Below are 23,322 nucleotides of genomic sequence, written 5' to 3'. Positions count from 1 at the left end.
ACTTGAACTGACTGTCACCCATCAGTGTGAACTTTGAGTTCAAAATAGTTTTCGCATTTGTAGTGAGAATTCAAAGCATGAAAAAAACTTTGTTTTTTGGTTATTTATCCCCTCTTTATAACCTTGCCTGGCTTCTTCCCCCCACCTCCGTGCTGTGTATTGCGCGGCAGAGATTTCCGCACAACCTGTTGCACCGGTTCCCATCAGAGGTTTGCGCTGAAGCATTGGGTTTATCTGGTCTGCTCTCCCTCCTCGCTCGGTGCGTGTTCCAACGAGCCTGGTCCTGACCTCTCTGTACAGCGGGAGCTCCTTGGATGGCCAGCGGGGTTACCTGGATGGTTTCAACTGCCCTTTTCTTTGGCCTGGTGCTATTTTCGTATCGCTAGAGGAGTTCGTTAAATCGTGTTCTTGTTCAGGACGATTTGCGCTGCATAATTGCCCGCAAATAACATCGCGCACGGCTGTGGGGGAGAATGCTGTGAAACCTCTGTTTCCTTTGCACAGACTCCTCTGGAGTTGGGGGCATCTGGGAAATCCCACGCTCTGTCGTGCCTCAGCCCGTGTCGGGATGCAGACGGAGCACGCAGGGAGGAGGTGGCCTGTCTGGAAATCGTGGACCTGGTGTAATATCAAAGCTGGCTGCAGCTGGATTAAGCAAGGGTAGTTTGCTTGCCCAGGGAGAACTGCGCCTTTAAAAGGAAAACTGCCTGTAACAGAGTTCCCTTCTAGGCTGTTTGTAGCAGGAATTTAAGTGACAGAACAGTGGCTCCACAAAACAAATAACTTACCAATTTTCAGGGCTGTTTGCAGGTTCCCTTAAGAGTGGATCAGATTCATATTTGCACTAAACGGGAAAGAAAGAATTGCCCCTAATAGCTCGCGTCTTTGTCTGATCCTGCTCAGGAGGTGCTGTTAAAGTTGCAGAGCTGTTTTCTCTGGGAGCGTGTCCATGGAGCTGACAAAGCCACCCGCACCACAAAAGCAAGGCAAAAAAGCGGTTGCAGCGAGGTCCCTGGCCGGCTGACAGCAGGGGCTGTCCCATGCTGCCCTTGCCTTGCAGCATCCAGCAAAAGGAACTTGGCTGCTGGACTATGAAGCTTGGAAATGTAGCTGAAAGGACTGCACTTGTGAAATGAATAGGATGACAAGAAACAGATTGCAGGGAGCTGGGCAGAAGAACTGCCAGTCTGAGTCCGTAGGAATGACTGAATGGTCTGGGTCAGGATCTCTGGGCGTCAGCAGGAGGGTGAGTGGCAACCTCAGCAGAGGAGCTGGTGGCCCTGGAGCTTGAGCTGCTGCTCCCTCTGCATCCTCTGCTCCATCTGGCAACCAGTTCTTTCTGTCTGGCCCCTTTGCCAATGATCAGTGCATATCTGAAATATGGAAGAGATGCTGCTTAGAGCAGCCCAGATTCTATGTTGGGTTGTTGTTGTGGGGTTTTTGAGCTTTTTCTTGGTCCCTTTTCCATCCATGCTATAATTTGGTGCAAACACAGAGTTTATATATTGATTTGCATTAGCAGGCTTACAGCCTACACTTTATGAATTGCTGTCATACCTGTCTGCTTTTTGCCATGTTTTTCTGGCTGCAGTTAAATGTTATTTTTGTGCTTTCCAACAGGGCCAGTACTGCGACATCTGCTCCTCCGCCAACAGCAACAAGGCTCACCCCATAACAAACGCCATCGATGGGACAGAGCGCTGGTGGCAGAGCCCCCCTCTCTCCCGGGGGCTGGAGTTCAACCAGGTCAACGTCACTTTGGACCTTGGACAGGTAACCCAAGTCCTTCTTGGTTATGTTGTAGATGGTGATGACAAGGACCTGCCCCTCTGCTGCTGAAGTCGTTCAGTGGTCCTTGCTGGAAGAGTGAGACAAAACCCGCTCATTTAGTGACAGGGCGGGAGGCTCGGGTTAAAACTTGGAGGGGAACACTTCTTGTCTGTCTGTTTGTAGTGTTAATTGCAGTCTGTGTTATTTGCTGTTACTGTTTAGGTTCTCTGTAAAAGCTGAGTCACTCACAGAAACCTACCACACTGTGTAGGTGCCATTCCCCTAAAGAGGGCACGTGCTTCCTGAAGCGGGATGGTGAGCAAGGCTTCCCCCCAGAACACAAAAATACAGCCCTGAGGAATATAAGGTTGTGCTGTAAACTTTAACTGGTGCGTTTAAAACTCTAAAAACAGCATGTCTGTGCTGAAGATCTTCCTATAAAAGACAAAGAATATCAATGGATGTTTGGTCTCTAATGCTGGCAGGTCAAAGGGAATTAACATTGTAATAGTGTTGGCTGCCAGCCCCTGCCACCTCCTCTGCCGCTTCTGTTCAGCCACAGAACTGTCCCTCTGGAAATGGGTTGTCATCTCCGACTTTCCCCAGTTTAGAGGAACACAGCGTAACAGACCTGGAGGGCTGCAGAGTGTGGGTCTGCTTTCTGCTGCGGGGCCTTTGCTCGGGCTGTTGGATGGGGGAACCCCTTGGTCTGGGGCAGGGGGTGCGCGAGACGCCCCGTCCTCCGCAGTGCCCTGCAGCCTTCACTCTGGCAGCTGTTAGCCCTTGTAATTCAGGATTTGGGGCATTTGCTCTGTGGTCTATGACAGTTAACAGTTAAATACTGAAGTGCCTCCATGGACAGGTAGGGATGAGCTTTTGACTCCTCTGCTGCCCTTCCCTGAGCTCTGCTACCAGCCCGGCAGCACCGAAGGGCCAAGTTTGGGTCCTCCTTGACTGGAAGGTTGTGGGATGGGGCAGTTGTGCAGCTGCGGACCGCTCACCTCGTGTAGGAAACGTGGCTGCTGGGCTTGCTCAGGCAGCCTTTCAGTGCACTGTCCCTTGACTGGGGAGCTTGCACTGACTGCAGTGGTGTCAAGCCTTGTCGGGCACTGGAGCTTTGTGCTGACCTGGCAGGTGGCTTTTTCACCCTCTCGGAGCAAGTTTGTCATCACTGTTTGTAAGGTGCCTGACTTCAGATTTACAGCTATGGATACCTGGGATGTATCGAAGGCGATGCCCTGCTGTTAGAGGCCTCAGACACCCACTTTAGTCCCCAGGATTCTTTGATCCGCTCCCTGTCCTGCTGTAGCACTCGTCTGGAGCCTCTCAGACACCCTCCACAAATGTGTTCCCTCCCATGAGTGCCAGCTATTGAGAGCCGTGCTATACACAGCAGCAGCAAAATATCTCCTGATGCCTGGGGCTCGTCATGCGTGGCGTGATAGCTGTGTGGGCAAAGCCTCCCGGGGCCACACACAGCGTGCTGGTCCCGTTGGCCGACGTAGGTGGCATCTGCCATGTCTCTTAGAAACTCCCCAGCTGGCAGGGGCGTGCTGGGTGGGGGGATCGCTTGCACCCCCTCCGCTGCCCGGGGGCCGGGCTGCAGCGTGGCTTGCTGATTGCTTACTGCTCCTCTGGAAAGGGATTTTCTAAGACCAACTTTGCTTGAGAGCTTCCCCTCCTCTTTTGTCATTCTCTGTGGCAGCTCTCCAGCTTCAGGCCAGAGCTAACCCAGCGGTGCTGTGCGCTTGCAAGCTGCCACGTTTGGCTCGCCTGGGGATGCGCAGCCTTCAGAGCTGCGGTGCTGGGAGCCGGAGTCTGGAGCCATTGGGGGGGGGGGTCTGCAATAAAAAAATATAAATATTATAAAGATAAAACTTGAGCGGGTGTAAGTTTGCCTTCTCTCTGCTACGCTCCTCTTGCAAGCCTCTGTGTTTGCCCTTGGTACCCTGGCCGCACCGTTGCTTCTGCAAGGCTGGCAGCAGAGCTTGCAAGCGTGGTGCTGGTTTTGTGGTTGCTTCACCCAGTGGGGAGTCTCTTGGGGCTCACCGATCGCTCGGCTTCCCTCCCGCCTTGGCAGAGTAAGTGGTTGCCCAGCTGGCCTCAACAGGAGCACGGAGCTAAAGCTTCAGCCCGTGTTCGGTGCCTTCCTCTTTATAGATGCCCTTATCGCATATAATTGCTATAATAACCTGTTTATGCTCCCGGTGAGAGTCAGTTCTTTGCTTTTCCCTCCTTTGTTTTGGTAGGTCGGGTAACAGAAATGAGATGAAATGTTAGAGAATGACCGGTTTCCCTCTTTTGAAGTTGAGGCGAGTTGAAAGGATGGAACATAAAAAGGGGAATTCTAGGGTCCCGGCGGGGTCCGCAGGGTGAGTGCTGGGGGATCGGGCTGCTGTAGCTGGCAGCCAGGCTTTGCGAATTCCGTGGATACCTGTGAGACAGGTAACACCCGCAAAGGCACGTCTGAGAGCAGGGCTTTTTCTTGGCTCTCCTTGCTCAGTGTAACTCTCCAGGGAGCTCTTGGACCAATTAAGATTTAATTTAAGGGCCTGGTGGCCACTGAAAGCTTTTGTCCCTCTGGGGAATCGTGAGTGCCCGGAGCTGATGGTGTGGTGCTTCGGTGGGGACACAGCAGGGGCTGGCGCAGGAGGTCATGGTGTCAGCCCCCTCCCTTCGCTGCTGGGCTTCCCTGCTGTCCTTCTCCCAGAAGTGCTGTAATTACCGGCTGGAATCGGGTTTTTCCAGCATCTGGCGAGGCTGTGGTGACTGGGAGAGGGGCAGTTAATTAAGCAGCCTGTTGGTCTTTGCTTTTGCTGGCTGGGAGCTTGCTCTCCTCACGGGGATGTTAAAATCCTATGGGAAGGAGCGAGGGAGGAATATCATTCACAGCCAGCAAAGAAGTTAAAAACCGGCTGAGAACGGGCCACCCAGCTGGCGTGAGTATGTGAAACACTCGCATCACGTCATCTTAGTGCCAGCAGTGGCCTAATCTTAACGGCTTCATCGGCAAGGCGGATCAGAGCTCCCACCACGGCATGGGAAGGAATTGTGCCTGGTTATCTGCCGGGGGTCAGCTCTGAATTGCTCCCCTTGGTGCCGTGCCTGTTCCTGCCTGCTCGGGGAGGGAGAGCTTTTCTTTTCAGAGTTGGGGGGAAGCTGGGAGGGGAGGAAAAGTTGCTGATGGTTCCCATGTCAGACAGAAGTCTGGGAGCCAGAAATACGGCAAACGGCTTCGAGGAGGGGAGTTAAATGGGTTTTAGGAGCTGCTGGGGTGGGGAGTACGAAGAGGGAATGTTTTTTCTTCCTTGCTTTTAATCATGACCTTGTGCTTAAAGTTTAGTATGTTGAGGACGGATGCTAGGGCCACTGCATGGGTTTGCCACGAAATGTGACATCGCAGTGCCGTGATGAAGCACGGTTCAGCTTTGTGGGGTGGAAGAACTGGAGGGTGCCATGCTCTGGGAGGATGCTGTTCTGTGTTGTGGGCAACCGGATGCTGAACAGTTTGGACCCATCCCCAGAACTGGCCGTTGTTTTCTGCCTGGCTTGGAGGGCAAAGGCCCACGTTGTGACAGAGGCTCCTCAGCCTACCCCACCACTGCTTAGCTCCGAGCCCGCTCCTCTCCTGCCCCGAGCCTCCAGACCAGCTGGAGATGGGAGAAGTATCTCTGCTGCAGAGGGATGGGAGACCGTGACTCACTGTCGCCATGGGAATGGTCCCCGGTGATCCTGCTGCTGTTAAGTGCCACCGTGGGTGGAGGGGAGGAAAGGGTGTGATGGAAGAATCTTTTTTTTTCAAGAAGGTCGTTTTGAGTCAGAGCTGACAAAAATCAGGAGGTTTAAAGAAATATGAATGGCTGGCTTCCAGCCAGGGCCTGACATCTTCCTCGGTGAAGGTGAAGCCAGGCCAGCCCTTCCAGAGATGTTTGTGGATGGCTGGTGCCTTGTGATAAACTCTGCGGAGAGGAATGCTTGCGGTCATGCGAGGAGCAGGAGCTTCGTGCCAGTGCTTGCTTGAGTTTAATTACTGCAGTGAGGAGGTGGCTGGATAGCATCCCCTGTCCTCCCCCCCCATCCCCGCAGCCGGCTGGCCTCGGTGACACCAGAGAACAGCAGAATCTCAGCCTGAAGCTTTGCAGGGAGTTTTGATTTACACCACTAAAAGTATTTAATTCTCCTTTTAGTCAGGAATGGGATTTATGTGTGAAAGCCTCTGCTTAAGCGGTAAATTAGGTCTGGCAGAGCGGTGTCTGGCAGTGCCTGGGTCCTCTGCCCCAGCCTGGTGCCGTGCCGCGGGGAGGGCTCGCAGCCTGCCCTCTGCACGGTCACCGGCGAGAGACCCGACGTCCAGCCGCCTCTGCCACCGAGCAGGGAGGAGAAACCTCCTCCCTCGGAGAGCTCCAGGCTGTTCCTGCTGAAGACATGGCTCCCTTTAGGGTTAAAAAGGAGGAAAAAAGAAAGTTGCATTCATTGGTGACTCAAAGATAGAAAGGAAATGAAAAGGATTGTGAGCTGAGCTGCCGGCCGGGCTGGAGGTGCGTTTTGTGGTCGCTGTAAGATCACAGAATCACAGAATGGCAGGGGTTGGAAGGGACCTCTGTGGGTCACCCAGGCCAATCCCCTGCCGAAGCAGGGTCACCCAGAGCAGGCTGCACAGCACCGCATCCAGGCGGGGCTTGAATATCTCCAGAGAAGGAGACTCCACAGCCTCCCTGTCTAGGTAAGGGAGTAGATCCATAGCCTACCAGGTGCCTTAAGGACCTCTTCAGTTTTCTAGTACTTACAATGAGATCTGTCAAAGTTACCATTTTTTCTGGCCTCTGAACTGAGTAACTTAGGCTTGCCAAGCTTTTCTAGCTCCGAAGCAAAGGTGTCCGTTGGCACAACACACACTGGACACTTCAGCCCTTGGCCGACAGGCTGCTATTCTTTCACTGTGAAACCACTCTCCAAAGGAGGTGGGTGTTTCTGCTGAGGTGGATTTCCAGGGCTTAAACCCACTCTCCTTCCCTTTTGCCCTGCAAACGTGGCCCCTCGGGCTTTGCACAGCGGTTAGGCATGCGGGAGGTGTGCAGGTTCTGGGTATGTGGCTGCATGCCTGACTTGCATGAACAAGTCAATCCTCTCCGTGCGAGCTGGTTTCTTGTTGATGAATATTAAATCCGTGCTCGTCCCGGGTAGATCTGGGTTGGGTTCTGTAGGTGAGAATGCCACATGGCCTAATGCTAAAGGAACACCACTGAACCAGAGCATAGTACCTTGCGTGTCGCAGTGCTCTGAAATCTCCTTTAACCTCGGTTTCTAGCCTCCCATTTATTTTCATTTAATTGAAGTAGTAACAGAAGTTGCTGGTAGAGATCTTCAGGAGCCCTCTGTGAAAGGCATCTGGAAGGGGAGCCTTGCACACCAATGGGCTGAGACATACCTCCCTGTCCCCAGCAAAAGCCTTCAGCACATGGATGAATCTGGTGTGTATTCCCTGTCCTAATTAAAAAAATTCTTGTTGATGAGAACTCATGAAATCCCACAAGAAACTCATCGTCATTCTTGAATGGAGCTGTTCTCCTGGTGGTTGCTTTCCCTAAGCCTGGGGTGGAGTGCAGGTGATAGCCATCCAAGAAGAGCTTTCAGCTGAGAACCTCTCCCTTCTTTCACCTTCTTCCTTTGCACCTTCATTTCGGCTGCTGGAAGATCTCTTGCATGCCTCCAAGTGATGTAGCCGCTGCCTGCGTTTCCCCCCGAGGCATCCTGTTCATTCTGGCTCTGCGCAGGGGGAGCCTTGAAGCGAGTCTCTTCCATTCCTTTTCCATGGGGATGTCTTCTGCGTCCTCCTCCCCAGCACGTGTCGCCAGGAAATGCCCGGCTTTCATTTCTCTTGGGGTCACAGGCTGCCTTGTTTGCCTGGTGTGTGTTTTTCACAGAGCTTTGCAAGAATGGGTGGATTTTTTTTTTTTTTGCATAGCTTTTACTTTTTTTTTTTAAATTTCGCCTGCTGTAAGGATGACTTGGTCTTCAGTGTGATGGGGCACCACTGTGGGAAAGGGGTAGGAGGGCTTAGTGAAGTTTATTGTGAGCTTTTGCACCTTAAGTAAAGGGCTGGGTTGTAAAATCTCTAACAAAGGCATTCTTTCTCCAAATTGTTCTCTGGCTCTTGAAGCAAAAGCAGTATTAAAAATAAAGCATATTAAGCAGGCTGAGCAGAAATCCTTTTTGCTTGCAACAGCTGAGGCTACAGTCTCTTCTGTGTAGAGTCCTCTGCCATTGCCATAAAATCCTCCGAAAGCAGATCAAGATCTCTATTTGTTCATTTACGGACTGCAGAATTCCAGTTCCCTGATCTGAAATGGCCCGTGGCTCCCCTTCAGCTGCGGAGACTGTCGGGTGCTGCTGTGTTTGAGCAGGGCTGTCGAGTGGAAGCAGGGTGCAGATTTGTAATGCTTCTCCGGGGAAAAGCAGCAAAGGTGTGACTGAGAGAGAGCACGCCGCGCTGGGAGCTGGCGCTGAGCCCCGGTGTGTGGCTCTGCTCTGCTCTCCCAACATATATTCCCATTTATTGTTTGAAATAACTTAGCTTGGGAAGGTTGTTCTGTTTTCTTCAAAGATGCAGTTCCCCTGACCCGCACCAGCAGCTTTTTTTTTTTACTTTTTTTTTTTTTCTTCTGTGCTGATAAAGGGAGATTTTTGCCTTCGCTTGGCTCTTCTCAAGCTTTCAGTGCTTTCTGCCAGCTCCCACGGGATTCCTGGCTCCCGTGGGTGTGCGGGAGCTGCTCAGGTGAGCGGGAGGGGAGTGCCTGGTTGTTAATCAAGTGGGGATCTGTCTCCTCTGGCAGCAAGAGCAATCCAACCCTCTCCCTTTCAAACAGCCTTGCCAAGTCGGATGCCAAGCTCCCCTCTCTGTGATCCAGAACAGCCAAGGCTGAGATTTCTTCCCTCTTTGTCAGTGCTGGTGGTGGTTGCTGTAAGGGAAAAGATGTGCAGAATATCACTTTAGTTAAATCCTGGATGACATGTGAATTTTAATTGTATGTTATGTTTACTTAAGACATGAACCAGTACTGCTTAAAATCAGTTTTCTAGGGCTGCATGGAGTAGATGGTGTTGCACTTGTAGCGTTTGATTCCCAAAAGACCTGACATGCCGCACGTCTGCTGGGCTGTGAGCGCAGAGAAGGCTCCCAGGGGAGCAGAAGGCTTGGGGCAGATCACTCGGTGTTGTGGCACCTTTTGTGGCCTCCAGGAAGGGTGTTTCTGCCCATTCTTTGCATCTTGTACAAATGACCCTTGTGCTTCAACGGCTTAATCTTCCCAGAGGCTGCGCTTGCTCTGCCTAGACCTGAACCAGCTCCGGAGAATTCAAGTGTTAAAATAAGCCTCAGCCTCCCCCCCGCCCCCAGAACAGCTCCAGGTAACGGCTGATGAAAGGATAATTGCTCTGTTTCTAAAATGCACACACAAGATTTCCACTGTAATTTCTCCCTGGATATTGCTGCCTATTTTTAATTTTGGTGTGATGAGAAACGAGGTGGCTGATGGGGAGGGCTCCTGCCGCAGAGCCTCCCGCCTCTGCTCGACAGCCTGGGATTCTTCAAAGATGAGGAGAAAGCCTCGGGGCAAGCACGAGCTGGGGAGAGGCCAGGCGAGCTGGCGTATGGGAGGCTTGAGCTTGTAATGAATAGCTGGAAGGCAAGCCTTGTAATGTCTTGCTGTTCTCCTGGAAAGTGTCTGCTTGGCCGGGTTGGTAAACAAGAGCGTGCCTTGGATCGAGCATGAGTGTGTGCAGAGACGCGTGCTCCACGGGTCAGCTTTCCTGGGCTGTTTGTGGTTGTACCAGGCAAGTTAAAACAGACCAGAACCGTCTAGGTCAGGGCTCTGTTCGCTGGAGGGTTGTGTTTTCTGACTTCAGACAGATGTTACCGGGAGCGTTTTGTGAAGGTCGGTGTGCCCAGTGGAGCCGGAGGGGTTGGTAGCTCTGACATGATGTGCTGGCATCCAGGGAAGGGCATTAGTGTTATCTGCGCTTTGGCTTGTCCTGTCTCCAACATGGGAATACTGCATCCGTCTCCATCACTCTGTGTGCACAGCCTGGTACCGAGCTGGAGCCTGCCCAGCTCCAGACCAACAAGCACAAAGTCGTTTGCTTGAGTTGAGCTTCTAGGAAAGCTCTTGGCTTGGCCCTGTGCAGCCCTTCTCTTCCATCCATCATCTTCCCCCAGCAAGCGCCAGCATCCCTCACCGCTGCGGGGGTGCCTGGCTGTCCACGAGCTCGTGCTCTGAACACACACGCGCGTGCTTGCTGCTGAAGCCGAGGGCTGCGAGCCTGGAGGTGCTGCCAGTCCTGCCCTTCGAGTGGCCGGGCGTGGGCTGGGAGACACGCTCGTCAGGGCACAGCCGGTTCCCTTCTTGACGCTTGTCCTGATCACGACGAGAAGCCCCTCGCGTGGGCTGTTCCTGTGTCCCGGGGCAGGTTTCCAGGAGCCGTCCTTGCCCTCCGCGGCTCCAGCACAGCTATGTCCTGGCTCGGATCCACCGGGCTGGCGGGGAGGATGCTGCATACCCTTCTGATCGTCTGCCTAGTCAGCTTCGCTGCTCTTTCAAGCCTGTTCTAGCCCCCTGCACCTTTCTTTTGATGCTTTACCAAGCCTGGCTCAGCCCTGCATTCATCTCTGCCTTATCCTTTTATTACAATCATAAACGTGGGCCTCCAGGCTGTGCCCAGCGTTGATCCTCGGCCGTTTCCTGTTTGCTGGATCCAGTGCTCTTCTAATTCCAGACCTCCCCTCCCATGTGTGATGCCAAGCAGTGCAAAAAATAGTACATTGCTTCCTGTTTGATTAAAAAAAGAAAAGGGAGAACAGTAGGAAGACACAAGGTAGAGGCACATGCCCGATGTGATGGAATGGAAGAGTCTTTCTAAATGGCTAATGAGTAGACTCAAGATCAGTGGCAGCTAATTAGGGAAATGTGGCCTATTTGCAGTGACCTGGTAACTGAGTTTTTGGTTCTGGAGACGTGCTGAGGGGATGGTTAGAGAGGAGAGACTGGAACAGGGGTTTGTCCTACTGGGAGATCCAGGGAGGAGGACAAGGCCTTGAGAGTGGCACGTGGATGGCTCTGTGCAAGGTGAGGACAGTGCAGTAGTTTGGGGCTGCTTTGGTCACCAGAGACTCTCACAAGAATGGGAGGAGTGACATTATTTTGTGCTCCGTAGAAGGACTTGCCAAGCATGACTATAAAAAAGGTCTTTGTTAGCATGAGATCACTGCTGATGGAAGGTGAGTCTGGGTGGTGCCAGCTCCTGTTTGCGCAGCGCAGGAAGCAACGGTGCCCATTCCCTCCCTGCACTCCAGCCCTGCCCTGTGAACACTGCTCTGGGAAGGCAGCCACCCAGAGACAGGGAGAACGCAGGAGGGGCTGTTGGCGTGGCTTAGGGACTCCCCTTCTCCGTCCTCTTCTGAGATGGTTCGTTACGTTCTCTGGGTGGACTGTCACCTACTTGATGCCAGCAAGGACGTGTAGCAAACTGCTTGCCAGCATGGTGCTGCTGCTGTGGGGATGCCGGTGGCCCTGGAGGAGCGGGGATGGGAACATGCCCTTCCTGGCAGGGCTGCTTGGAGGTGATGGCCTCTGGCAGAGAGGATGAGCAGCTAACGGAGGCCAGCAGTTGCTGCAATGAGACTTGTTGGGGCTCGTCGGTCACGGCTCCTGGAGGATGGTAGTTCGACTGTCTTGTTCTTCCCCCCATTGAATAACAAAAAGTTTGTGGGAGGAGTGACCTGCATATGTCGAGAAGTGTTGTACCTCTTGTTCCCAGCCACATCTACCTTGAGAAGCTGGGAGACTCTGCCAGCGGGGTTAGGTTAGCTGAGCTCACGTTGCAGGAATAGGTTTGTCTGTGTTGCATGGTGTACGTGGTTATCTGGGAGTCAGAACAGTTTCCCTTAAAATAAGTTGCCTTTATCCTGGAAGATTTGCTTACCCCTGATGGATTTTACCTATGTGTGCTGAAAACCCCATCTTTGATGGAGCAGATTTGCTGGCAAAGCCTGCGTGCGTAGCTCTGCTAGTTGGTGTGCTGTGCCTGAGAAGAACTTTGCATCTTCTGCTCGGCATCCTGAGTCTTTTCAGTGACTGTTTGCGTAACCCATGCAGTGACAAGCAAACAGGCAAGCCCTAAGAACTGCCACATTTTTTCACACATGCATTTAGTTGATCTTTCCCTTTTCTTTCTTTGCTGGCTTTGGTACAGAGCTCTCCCTCACACACGCGCTCAGCTGAGCTCTATTTATGGGTTCTTACAAGTTCCCGTCACTGGGGATCAGAGCATGCCCTGTGACCAAAAAACAGTTGGCGTGCTGCTGTAGGCATCTCTTGGATCTAGTTAAAGGCAGATGATGCCAAGCCCTGATGGGAAGGGGAAAAGAATGGCTTTCTGGTATTTGCTCATAGTTGCAAACTGTAAATGCAGACATGTGACTGCAAAGAGAAATCTGTGTCACTGGCTTCATGACTTCACTGTTGTTGTCCGGGCTGTTTGCTAAAGCTGTTCCTTAATCCTTTTCCAGGCTTTTGCAAAGCCTGCGTCCACCCAGACTTAGCGGGCACAAAGATTCTGGCTGGACTTCAGAGTGGATTTTGGTTTTTTCTTTCTTTACCAGTCGTTGCTTTCTGTCTTGGAGTAGGCTTACTTCAAGTCTCTGTAAAAGGGACTGTAAATACAAGGGGGGGGTCCTGGGGGGTCGTGAGTACAAAGCCTATGTTCTTGTGAGCCTTGTATGTCCGAACAGCAGCAAGAGCTGCTGCGCAGACGCCGGAGCTGCGGAGCTCTGCTGGTGTTAGCAGTGGCGTTGGGAATGTTAATCCGTCCGTGGCCCTGGTGTGCGCCGCTGTTGGGTCAGCTAACCTGGCTCTGAATGGCAGTGTCACGGTGGGGAAACTTGCTGACAAAGGCTAACGTAGCGCATGGCTAAAACGCAGATTTTTTAGAAGAATAAACCTGCTTGCACGTGTCGGGTTTGGCTTTGTTGAAATCTGCTAACTGCTATAGCTTTAAACCCAGTGTTGTCAGGGCTTGCAGGAACCATGCAGGAGAATTACGGAAAATCGATGTTGCTGAAACGTCTGGAAGCTTGGCACAGTTGGGTTTGGGGCAGGGAGCTGCCACGTGGTGCAAGGGAGACTGTGCTCCTGTTGGAGCTGGGTCTGCTCTGTACCTGTGGGACCTGGAGCTGCTGCCTGGCGGTGGTCCAGACAGGGACCTTCCAGACCCGTTGAGCCCTGGGAATGGGCAGAGTGGAAGTAAGAAAGGCAGGGAATGGACAGCAGAAAGGAAGTGGGAAACCTCCTAGAACTGGGTTCAGAAGCAGACTGAAATAAGGTGTTGGAGCTGGAGCATCCATACCCTCTTCCAAATCCAGCGGAGGAAGGATTTAGGTCTACAGCTCTTGGGTGCCAGAGAGCTTGGGACTCCGCTGAGGTTTGCGAGTCATTCATCTCCAGCACATGGCCATTTAAAATGAAAAGCCTTTTGGTGGCTTTAGTGGCAAGCTGAGACCTCTTGCTTTGTGCCAGTGTTTAGCTAATTCATCGTCTTCCACTTCCTTCCCCTCCTCACCCTTCCCAAGCGCGCAGGTTTGCGGCAGGATATCCACTCCATTCAAGGGAATGGGGGAAATGCTCGCTTGCGGGTGGCCCGCTGCCAAGGTTGCTTTGTTCTCCTTGTCGCTGAAAGGACGGCCTGAGGAAACCCTCGGAGCTGAAGCTGGCATGTGGCTTGGAGGGGATTTCCTGCTGCTCGAAGTGAAATGCATCACATCAGGGTTTGGGTGTTTTTTTTTTTTTTTTGATCCCATAAGTGCAAGGAAAGAGAAGACCTGGGTGGGCTATGGACAGGTAGGGTCTGAAATCCGCATTTTGACGGGAAGTTGCTCTGTCGCAGGCAGACAAATTGTGTCTTATCAAATTTAATGTTGGTCTTAGAGGTTTTTTAGGTGAATGAAGAGCTGAGCTTGCAACAAGCCTGAGTTTTCTGGGAGAATTCAGTTGCGTGATTAAGAAGATGGATGCCCCTGCACCATGCAGCAGGTTGTAGCTGGAGGCTCCCCTCGGTGACACCCAAGCCCTGCCATGATTGCAGAAGACCTTTTTGTAACAAATTCAGACCTATAATGATGGTGGTGAGAAAAGCAGTGAATTGTGGTGTCTGGGCTTTAACTCCTTGATTACAGCCAAAGCAACGATGGCCAGGCCTTGGGGTTGGAGGCTGTGTAGAGAGGGTGAGAGAGCTCTTGCTCGGTGGGGTGGTTTGCCCGGATGGTGTGGTGGGCTGGGGCTCTAACACCTTGCTCTGCCTGCAGTGCCATGCAAGACAGGAGATGTGACTTCTGTTGGTCATAGCAGATCAGATAGTGTTGATCTGCGTGCGTGCTGTGGTGCGGTGGGATCCTTACATCGCCGCCGGAAAGCACTGGGGACTTCAGACATGTCATTCACTGTTGGCCATAGAAAAAGCCAGAGCTGTTTCACGTCTCATCCAGTGCCTAAAGCACAAAATCCTATTTGTACCCTATGGAAGGGGACTCAAGTGTTTCTTTTTTCAGCCCCTGATCTGGCCAAGGGCTTCCTGAATAAACTTAGCAAATCAGCAAGGCTTTGTCAATACTGAAAATGGTCTTACTATAGCTCCTTTATAGTACTTTTCTTATTTTTAGTACTGCAGGGCCCAGGCTGTCTGGTCGTGGAGCAGGTCCCAGATTTGTACAGCTCCTAGCGTGCTTTGGAATGGCTTCTCCATTTCAGTTTTAAACTGGCCCAGGAACTCCTAAGAATATTTAAATTGTCTCGTACAGTGAACCTGGGTTGGTATTACTTGCTGTAACTTCACTCGTAGAGTGTACAGTTGAGAACATTTGTTTGCTCTGGATGGTAGGAATGTCCTCTTGAAAATGTGCTATGCTTTGTAAGTGTGAATAGAGGGGTTTTCCACCCCCCTCTCCAGGTTTCTGAAGGCCAAAGTCTTGAAACAGCTTAGAAAGGCTGCTAAAGCTGTGCTGATAAGATATGCAGCAAATGTGCTTGAGAGCCTAATGTAGGAGCAGAAACGTCGAAGCTGTTTGCTTTCCCCTTAACAGTGTGAAAAATTAATATGGCTTAAGGAGCCTGGGGAGTTGTGTGCTCAGAGCCAGGGCTACACTGAAATATTATTCCTGGCTCACGTTATCGCTGGGGCTGGCAGCTGGAATGCGTGGTTCAGGTTTACTGGGCAGGGGACGGGAGCTGGTTTGCTCTCTGCAGAGCCCCGGTCATTCCGGTTTTGTTTCCAGCAGGCTCGCTCCGGCTTGCTGAGCTTGGTGCGGCGGTGGGATAGCCTCTTGATGCAGCGAGTCCTGTGCTGTTTGGAGATGTGGTTTTTCTATCCAGTTAATTCCTTATCTTCTCCCCCCACCACTTTGCCAGCAGCCTTCCTCAGCCGACGAGCCGAGTTACCCCAAGCAATGTTGGCGGCAGGTCCGTGTGCCTGCTAGGAGACCGTGCTGGGAGCTTTGGGCAAGGCTGTGTTCGTAACACCGTCAGCCCAGGCTGGAGGATGCTGCTGCTCTGCACCCTCTGTTTCACACCAGTCCAGCACCCAGTCCCTGCCGACGTGTTCGTGATCCGGGGTGCAGCTTAAACTCACACCATGAGCGTGGGGACTGGGGACTGTTCCCTGGAAGCGATCGGGCTGCACAAAGAAATCTGGAGTCAGCTGTGTGCTGCCTTCGATGGGAGCGAAGGCCAGATGTGGGCCACCTGCACTGACAAGCGCTGCTGGAAGTCCAGCGTTTCCCAGCACGTGCTCGTCGCCCAAAGCAGGGCGCAGGCAGGTGCTGTAGCCTGCCCGGCAGAGAAGCAGCTCTGCTTCCAGGGAGGGTGGGTGGGTGCTGCGGGCAAGACCCCTGTGGCTTTGCTGCCCTCTTTGCTGCTTTTTGCCTGAAATGTTGGAGTGGTTGCCCTGGGGCAGGGGAGCAGGGTGCCCATTTGAGCTGGGGGCTGCTCCCTGCGTGCCCTCAGCCGCTCAGACACCCACAAGCCGCCTGCAGAGCTGCTTTCATGGAAGGCCAGTGGGACATACCACACCGTGGTGCTGTGAGAATGACGGTGCAGCTAATGCTTAAAAACTTGTTTTCAGCCTCCCATGTAAATGGCATACCTGTGCTATGCCCCTAGCCTGGGCACATCACAGAATCAGAATCACAGAATGGTCAGGGTTGGAAGGGACCTCTGTGGGTCACCCAGTCCAACCCCCTGCCCAAGCAGGGTCACCCAGAGCAGGCTGCACAGGACCTTGTCCAGGCAGGTCTGGAATATCTCTGGAGAAGGAGACTCCACAGCCTCCCTGGGCAGCCTGTGCCAGGGCTCTGTCACCCTCAGAGGGAAGAAGTTCTTCCTCGGGTTCAGCTGGAGCTTCCTCTGCTTCCGTTTGTGTCCATTGCCCCTTGTCCTGTCACTGTGCACCACTGAAAAGAGTCTCATCCTGTCCTCCTGACACCCACCATTGAAGTATTTATAAGCATTTATGAGGTCCCCTCTCAGCCTTCTCTTCTCCAGGCTGAACAAGCCCAGCTCCCTCAGCCTTTCCTCATAGGAGAGATGCTCCAGTCCCCTCATCATCCTCATAGCCCTCCGCTGGACTCTGTCCAGTAGCTCCTCATCTTTCTTGAACTGGGGAGCTCAGAGCATGCTGTCGCACGTGCCCGCCCTTCTTTCAGTGGTGGTCTGTCTTCCAGTGGTGTGTGCTTACACACCCAGACCTTTTATCTCTGCTAAATTGCAGCTTTCTTAAGCCCTTGTGTTTTCCGTAGTGCTCCCCTTATCTCTGTTCCTTCCCAGGGCTGGGCAGTGGGAGCGGGGAAGCAGGAGGGGCTGAGCAAGCTGTAAATGGGTGTTTGCCCCGCAGTGATGCTGCACGGCTTGCAGCACAAGGCAATGCTGAGAGCAGCAGGAGTGCCTGAAGGACAGCTGCTTTTTTCCAAATTGCTGGGCAGTTGGCATTTCTGCAAGACAATTTTTTTTTTTGGGGGGGGTGGAGGGGGAAGGTTTGAGGCAGTAGGTTTTGCAGCATGTTTGTGCAGCACAAAGTTGCAGTTTCTCACGTGGATGTCAGCCACAACTTCTCTAGGCAACCTGTTCCAGTGTTTCACCACCCTCATGGTGAAGAATTTCTTCCTAATATCTAATCTAAATCTGCCCTCCTTTAGTTTAGAGCCGTTCCCCCTTGTCCTATCACTCCACACACTGGTGAAAAGCCCCTCTCCATCCTTCCTGCAGGCCCCTCCAGGCACTGGCAGCTGCTCTCAGGTCACCCTGGAGCCTTCTCTTCTCCAGGCTGAACAGCCCCAACTCCCTCAGCCTGTCCTTGTAGCAAGGTGCTCCAGCCCTCGGATAGTCTTCGTGGCCTCCTCTGGCCCCGCTCCAACACATCCAGGTCCTTCTCATGGTGGGGGCCCCAGAGCTGGACGCAGGACTCCAGGGGGGGTCTGACGAGAGCGGAGTAAAGGGGCAGAACCCCCCTGCTGGCCACGCTGCTCTTGATGCAGCCCAGGATACGGTTGGCTTCCTGGGCTGCCAGCGCACATTGCTGGCCCGTGTTGAGCTTCTCATCCACCAGTACCCCCAAGTCCTTCTCCTCAGGGCTGCTCTCGAGCCACTCTCCGCCCAGCCTGTACTTGTGTTTGGGATTGCTGTCAAGAGTCTCTATGGTCATGTCTCTGCTCTCTGTCCCCTTGTCCCTGCCTTGCCCTTCTTTCCTACCATCAGAATAACGATACTGTGAAGTCCTGGAAGTGCTTTCAGTGATTCCAGGCAGACTGTGGGACCAGTAAGCGTACGTGCTTTCACAGCCTGGTATGCTCTGGGTGCTGGGACAGGGCTCTGCTGTCCATGCTGTCGGTGGCTCCAGCCAAGCTGGGGCTGGGCAGCCCCACGTGCTCCGCTGTGCCTTTTGGTCACCCAGAACAGTATCTACAAGGACAGTGTGGCTGGTGTCCTGCCTAGCTCCTGAAATTCCTATGTTTGATGAGAAGCATTGCGTTGCTTCCATATTTTCTTTTGCTTTCCTACCATAAGCATTCCGCACTGGCTTCACAGCATGCAGCCACCTCCTGGCAGCACCCAGGCTCTGGATCAACCTTGTGTGTGTATAGGTGTGTGTCCAGAGTACTGTGTCCAGTTCTGGGCTCCCCACTTCGAGAAAGATGAGGAGCTACTGGAGAGACTCCAGCGGAGGGCTATGGGGATGATGAGGGGACTGGAGCATCTCTCCTATGAGGAGAGGCTGAGGGAGCTGGGCTTGTTCAGCCTGGAGAAGAGAAGTCTGAGAGGGGACCTTCTAAATGCTGATAAATATCTGCAGGGTGGGTGTCAGGAGGATGGGGCCAGACTCTTTTCAGTGGTGCCCAGCAACAGGACAAGGGGCAATGGGCACAAACTGAAGCAGAGGAAGTTCCGTCTGAACAAGAGGAAGAACTTCTTCACTCTGAGGGTGACAGAGCCCTGGCCCAGGCTGCCCAGGGAGGTTGTGGAGTCTCCCTCTCTGGAGATATTCCAGACCCGCCTGGCCAAGGTCCTGTGCAGCCTGCTGTAGGTGACCCTTCTTTGGCAGGGGGCTTGGACTGGATGACCCACAGAGGTCCCTTCCAACCCCAAACATTCTGTGATTCTGTGGTTGAACCTGTAGAAAGAACTGTGGCATTTTATGGCTGCTCCTTGCGAGGACGTCTGTCTTGCTCGTTGACCCGTTGAGTTGGAGAGTGCGGGGTCTGAGCTCTGCTTCCCAACAGGTTTGCCTTCTGGATGGGGGTTTACCATCCATAGCGAAGGGCAGCAGCTCCACGGCTCACACCGCCTTTGCCCCTTTCTGTAGCCAGAGCTGAAGGTTTGGGGCTCGGTGCTGAGAGCCGCATCTTTGCGGGCTGTTTTGGGGGAAACCTGTGGGACGTGGGTGTATCTGGGTGAGGTACGATGCCTGCCGTGGTGCAGGCGGCCGTGTGGATATGCGGATCCTTTCAATAATACACGAATAGCTGCACAGCGCCGTCGGTTTTGCTCAGTTTATAAGGCATTTGACCTTTCTTTTGCGAAGGCTTTCAACAAGCCAATTTACAGTCTTGGAAGGGACCACCCGGCGTCTAGTTTCATGGCCGGTGGAGAGGGAAGGGAGGGAGCTCTTCAAAGAGCAGGGGAGGTGAAATTACTACCGTGGCCCGTATATTGATTTCATGAACAGTGAGGCTCGGAGTCAGATGCCAGCCTGCTTTGCTGTGATCGCAGCAGAATGTGACCCCTGTCCCTCAGCAGCAGAGGGATGGAGGCGATCACGTTTCCCCGGGCGGATCCGATTTCTGGAGGCCGTCAGGGCCATGTACCCTGCGCCTGGGAAGGGTGCTGGGAGGCATCGCGGAGGAGGCTCTGGCTGCGCCTGGTAGGCACGGCCACCTCGCACCAACACCCGCCGTGGCAGCGCTGGAGACGGGTGCCAAGCAGTGTGGATTGCTCGTAGCTGCCCTGTTTGCATGAATGGCTTTGCCTGCCCTCTTCTGAAGACGATGACTGTCTTTGGAAACAGCAGATCAAGAATCTGGGCTCAGACAAGTTGAAAGACACAATTTACAAATGTTTATCCTGGGAAATAGTTATAAATCTCCCCTTGGGAGCGGAGCCATTCAGTGCAGCGGCCTCCCCTGCCCTGTGAAGTACGGTTATCTAACAGCTCCCGAGCCAGACCCGCTCGGGTCAGCGTGCGTCCTGCTGAGGATCAGTGCTTTTTTCCAAACAGCCCCTTCTTATTGCCCCCACGGTGTTTATATCGCTGTTACCGCGCGGTGCTGTATTCAATGCTAAATAGCACAAGGTCGCTGCCTCTAGAAAGAGCTGTGAGTGTTCAGCAAAGGATAGAAGTTAAATGGCTGCTCTCGGCAGCTGCTCTAAAGGTGTTGTGGGATATTCACATCAGGTCGTTAAAAGCTTCTCATTAATGTCGTAGTAAGATGATGGGCTATAGCGATGTTACTGCTGCTTCCAGAGTAAGAGCCCCGTGTTCTTCGCTCCTGCTCCGTGGCTCGGGGGAGCAGTGGGGATGCGGGTGGCGATGGGTAGCGGTGCGGGGCTGTGTGCTGTGCTCTCCCCGTCCCTGCCCAACGACGGAGCAAATCCCGGAGACGGACGGAGCCAGGCTGCCTGTGGGGCCGGGGGTCCCATGGCTTGCCAGCAAGGACGCACGCCCTTGTTCAGGGCATGTGGAGTTTGTCATCCTGTGCTTACGCTGCATCCATAACTAGTACTTCAATTACAGAATCACCGAATCCCAGCATGGCAGGGGTTGGCAGGGACCTCTGTGGGTCATCCAGTCCAACCCCCTGCCAAAGCAGGGTCAACCAGAGCAGGCTGCACAGGACTGTGTCCAGGTGGGTCTTGAATATCTCCAGAGAAGGAGACTCCACAACCTCCCTGGGCGGCCTGTGCCAGGGCTCCGTCACCCTCAGAGGGAAGAAGTTCTTCCTCGTGTTCAGCTGGAACTTCGTCTGCTTCAGTTTGTGCCCATTGCCCCTTGTCCTGTCACTGGGCACCACTGAAAAGAGTCTGGCCCCATCCTCCTGACACCCACCATTGAGATATTTATAAGTATTTATCAGGTCCCCTCTCATCCTTCTCTTCTCCAGGCTGAACAAGCCCAGCTTCCTCAGCCTTTCCTCCTAGGAGAGATGCTCCATTCCCCTCATCATCCTCGTAGCCCTCCGCTGAACAGAGTACTTCAGATGAGGCCTCACCAGGGCAGAGTAGAGGGGCTGGAGAACTGTCCATTTTCTTGCGCTGAGGGGCAGTAAATCCCCCCAGTGATGCTATTTTCTGGGCATGAGTGGGGATAGGGACTTGGGTTTCTGCAGCATTGGGGCCGATCTGTTACCATGTACCTACAGCACCGGGGAGGAGGAAATATGTCTGCCACGCAGACTGGGTCGCCGTCTTTGGTGCCGGTGTTGGAAAGGCTTTGGGGTTTATTTTCCCCACGTCCCAGCATCTCCATCTCACGCCAGCAGCGGGACCCGGCACAGTTCAGCGTTCCAGCCCGGTGTCCGTAGCACTGGGACAGGATGCGAGCACGGTCATGGCGTGGCTGCCCCGGGTCGGGTTGCCGAAAGGGAGAGGGGCTGACAGGTGCCTTGCCGCAGCACGGCTCCCCATGAATAGAAACCCCCTGGATTTCGAACTAGGTCAGCGGCACGGCCTGGAGCACGCCGCTGGGCTGGGGGAGCTCTGGGCTGCGCCGCTTCCTCCGCTCGCTGGCTGCCGGGACCGTGCTGCCTCATCGACCAGAAATTCGCCGTTAGAGCTGCGAGCAGGTGGATTAGCGCTGCTTATAGCTCGGTGCTGTCTGAGCAGACGCACGTACAGCAGTGGTGTTGTTTGCAGTTGGCCTCTTCTTTGTGTGCCGGTACCTTTCTGACCAGGATAGCTGGAGGTGTGTTGAAAGCATCGGTCCGCAGCTAAGTGAAGCTGTTGTATTTGAGCTGAGCTTGTCTGTCAGCGGCAAGACCCGCTTTCTGCAGCAAAGTACCTCCAAGGCAGCCCTGGGGCAGGCCAGAGAGGTGCAGGGCTCTGTGGCGAGCAGAGCAAAGTGGATTCAGATGTCTGAGCCGCTGGGGCTCGAGACCAGCGTGACCGCATGTGTCCGCAGCGTGCTGCGTCTTAGTGCGCTGTTTATTTGATGTCCTGTTTGTTCTGGCAAAGCCGGATTGTCTGCCGAGACGGATAGCGGAACGCTGGAGAACAGCGAGAGCTAATTCTGTGTCTCACAAAGCGGTGCCTGGCGTTTGCCAGGAGCAGCTTTTCTGGCAGTGGCTGGTAAGCGGCAGCCAGGGACCCACTGAGGGAAGGGGAGACTTTTTGCCTGTCCCCAGGACAGGGGAGGTGGCACGCTTCATTTTGGCTGTGCCTTTGGTGTCTGGGGTAGAGAAACAGACCCAGACAAAGGCTTTAGGCTTCAGCTGCCCCACAGCTATGGGAGACGGATCCTGGGGTGCAATTAGGAGGAGTGTGGTCAGTAGGTTGAGGGAGGTTCTCCTCCCCCTCTGCTCTGCCCTGCTGAGGCCCCATCTGCAGTGCTGTGTCCAATCCTGGGCTCCCCACTTCAGGAAAGATGAGGAGCTACTGGAGAGAGTCCAGCGGAGGGCTACGAGGATGAGGAGGGGACTGGAGCATCTCTCCTACGAGGAGAGGCTGAGGGAGCTGGGCTTGTTCAGCCTGGAGAAGAGAAGGCTGAGAGGGGACCTTCTAAATGCTTATAAATATCTGCAGGGTGGGTGTCAGGAGGATGGGGCCAGACTCTTTCCAGTGGTGCCCAGCGACAGGACAAGGGGCAATGGGCACAAACTGAAGCAGAGGAAGTTCCAGCTGAACCCAAGGAAGAACTTCTTCCCTCTGAGGGTGACGGAGCCCTGGCCTAGGCTGCCCAGAGGGGCTGTGAAGTCTCCTTCTCTGGAGATATTCCAGCCCCGCCTGGACGCGGTGCTGTGCAGCCTGCTCTGGGTGCCCCTGCTTGGGCAGGGGGTTGGACTGGGTGACCCACAGAGGTCCCTTCCAACCCCTGCCATGCTGGGATTCTATGTTGGATGGGGTGCACGGGAAGGCTTTGGCTCTGGATTGTGCCTTCCATCTCCCCCAGTATCTGCTGCTGGTGCTTTGAGGGGTATCTGGTGCTTTCGCAGGGTACAGCCGTGGTGGGGACAGTCAGCAGCCTGCCCTGGAGGGACAGCCTCCTGTCCCACCACGCAGTGAGCCATTAGTTTCCTGTTATTAGTTACAACACAGCACACAGTTAAAAACAACCCCACATTAGTCCTCCCTCCGAAAGAATTCGAACCTGTCATGAAATTTTAGAGGAGAAGCATTTTTTCCCAGGCAGCCCGTCGGCAGCGGAGCGTTGCTGTTCTCGCCAGCTGCTCGCGCTCCTGGGAGCAGCGGTCGGGGTGTCTGACAGCGGGGCTGTCCGGGGAGGTCTCGGGGCAGAGACCACCCATCCCCAGGACCTGCCATAGCCTCCCTGCTCCTTGTGCCTTGAGCAGAGCAAGCCTCGGACATCCTGGCTCCAGCTTTAGGTTGTTGCGATACGGAGATGACGAAGGGCGCGGGTCTGTGTTAGCAAATAACGTGTAGCCCTGCTCCCTCTCGCTACTCCGTGACCTTTAATCAATGCCTGGCTCCAGGCCTTGGGGCGCACGCAAGGCACGCGGAGTGATGGGGTAGCAGCGGAAGGAAAGGAATGGGGGTTCTCTGGTCGTTTGGAAGGGTTGGTGTGAGGGTCTGGCCTGGGAAAAGCAGTGTTTTGCTTGCAAGCATGTGTTGTGCCAGTGGTCATTCCCTCTGCTACATTCGTGGTGACGTGGGCTGGAGGAGCTGCTCCCAGGGGTGGCTGGAAGGCGAGGGGGTGCAGGGGGCTCGCCTGGCATCCCGGGCGCCGGAACGCGTTAGCATCGCCCAGAGTGTGTCAGCTGAAGAGATGTGGGGTGGAGATTAAAGA

General features: G+C 53.9%; 1 protein-coding gene across 1 annotated transcript in view; it reads left to right on the top strand.

The window, feature by feature from the left end:
* The window catches only part of LAMA5 (laminin subunit alpha 5), a 102,169-nt gene that overhangs the window by 4,448 nt on the left and 74,399 nt on the right, over nt 1–23,322 (top strand). Inside the window, exon 2 of the mRNA XM_075438437.1 lies at nt 1,621–1,773. Coding sequence (XP_075294552.1) covers nt 1,621–1,773 — 153 coding nt within the window. The remainder of the gene's footprint in view (nt 1–1,620; nt 1,774–23,322) is intronic.

Source organism: Opisthocomus hoazin, chromosome 18, assembly GCF_030867145.1.
Source record: "Opisthocomus hoazin isolate bOpiHoa1 chromosome 18, bOpiHoa1.hap1, whole genome shotgun sequence".
Lineage (NCBI taxonomy): Eukaryota > Metazoa > Chordata > Aves > Opisthocomiformes > Opisthocomidae > Opisthocomus > Opisthocomus hoazin.
This window is presented reverse-complemented; position numbering and strand designations above follow the sequence as displayed.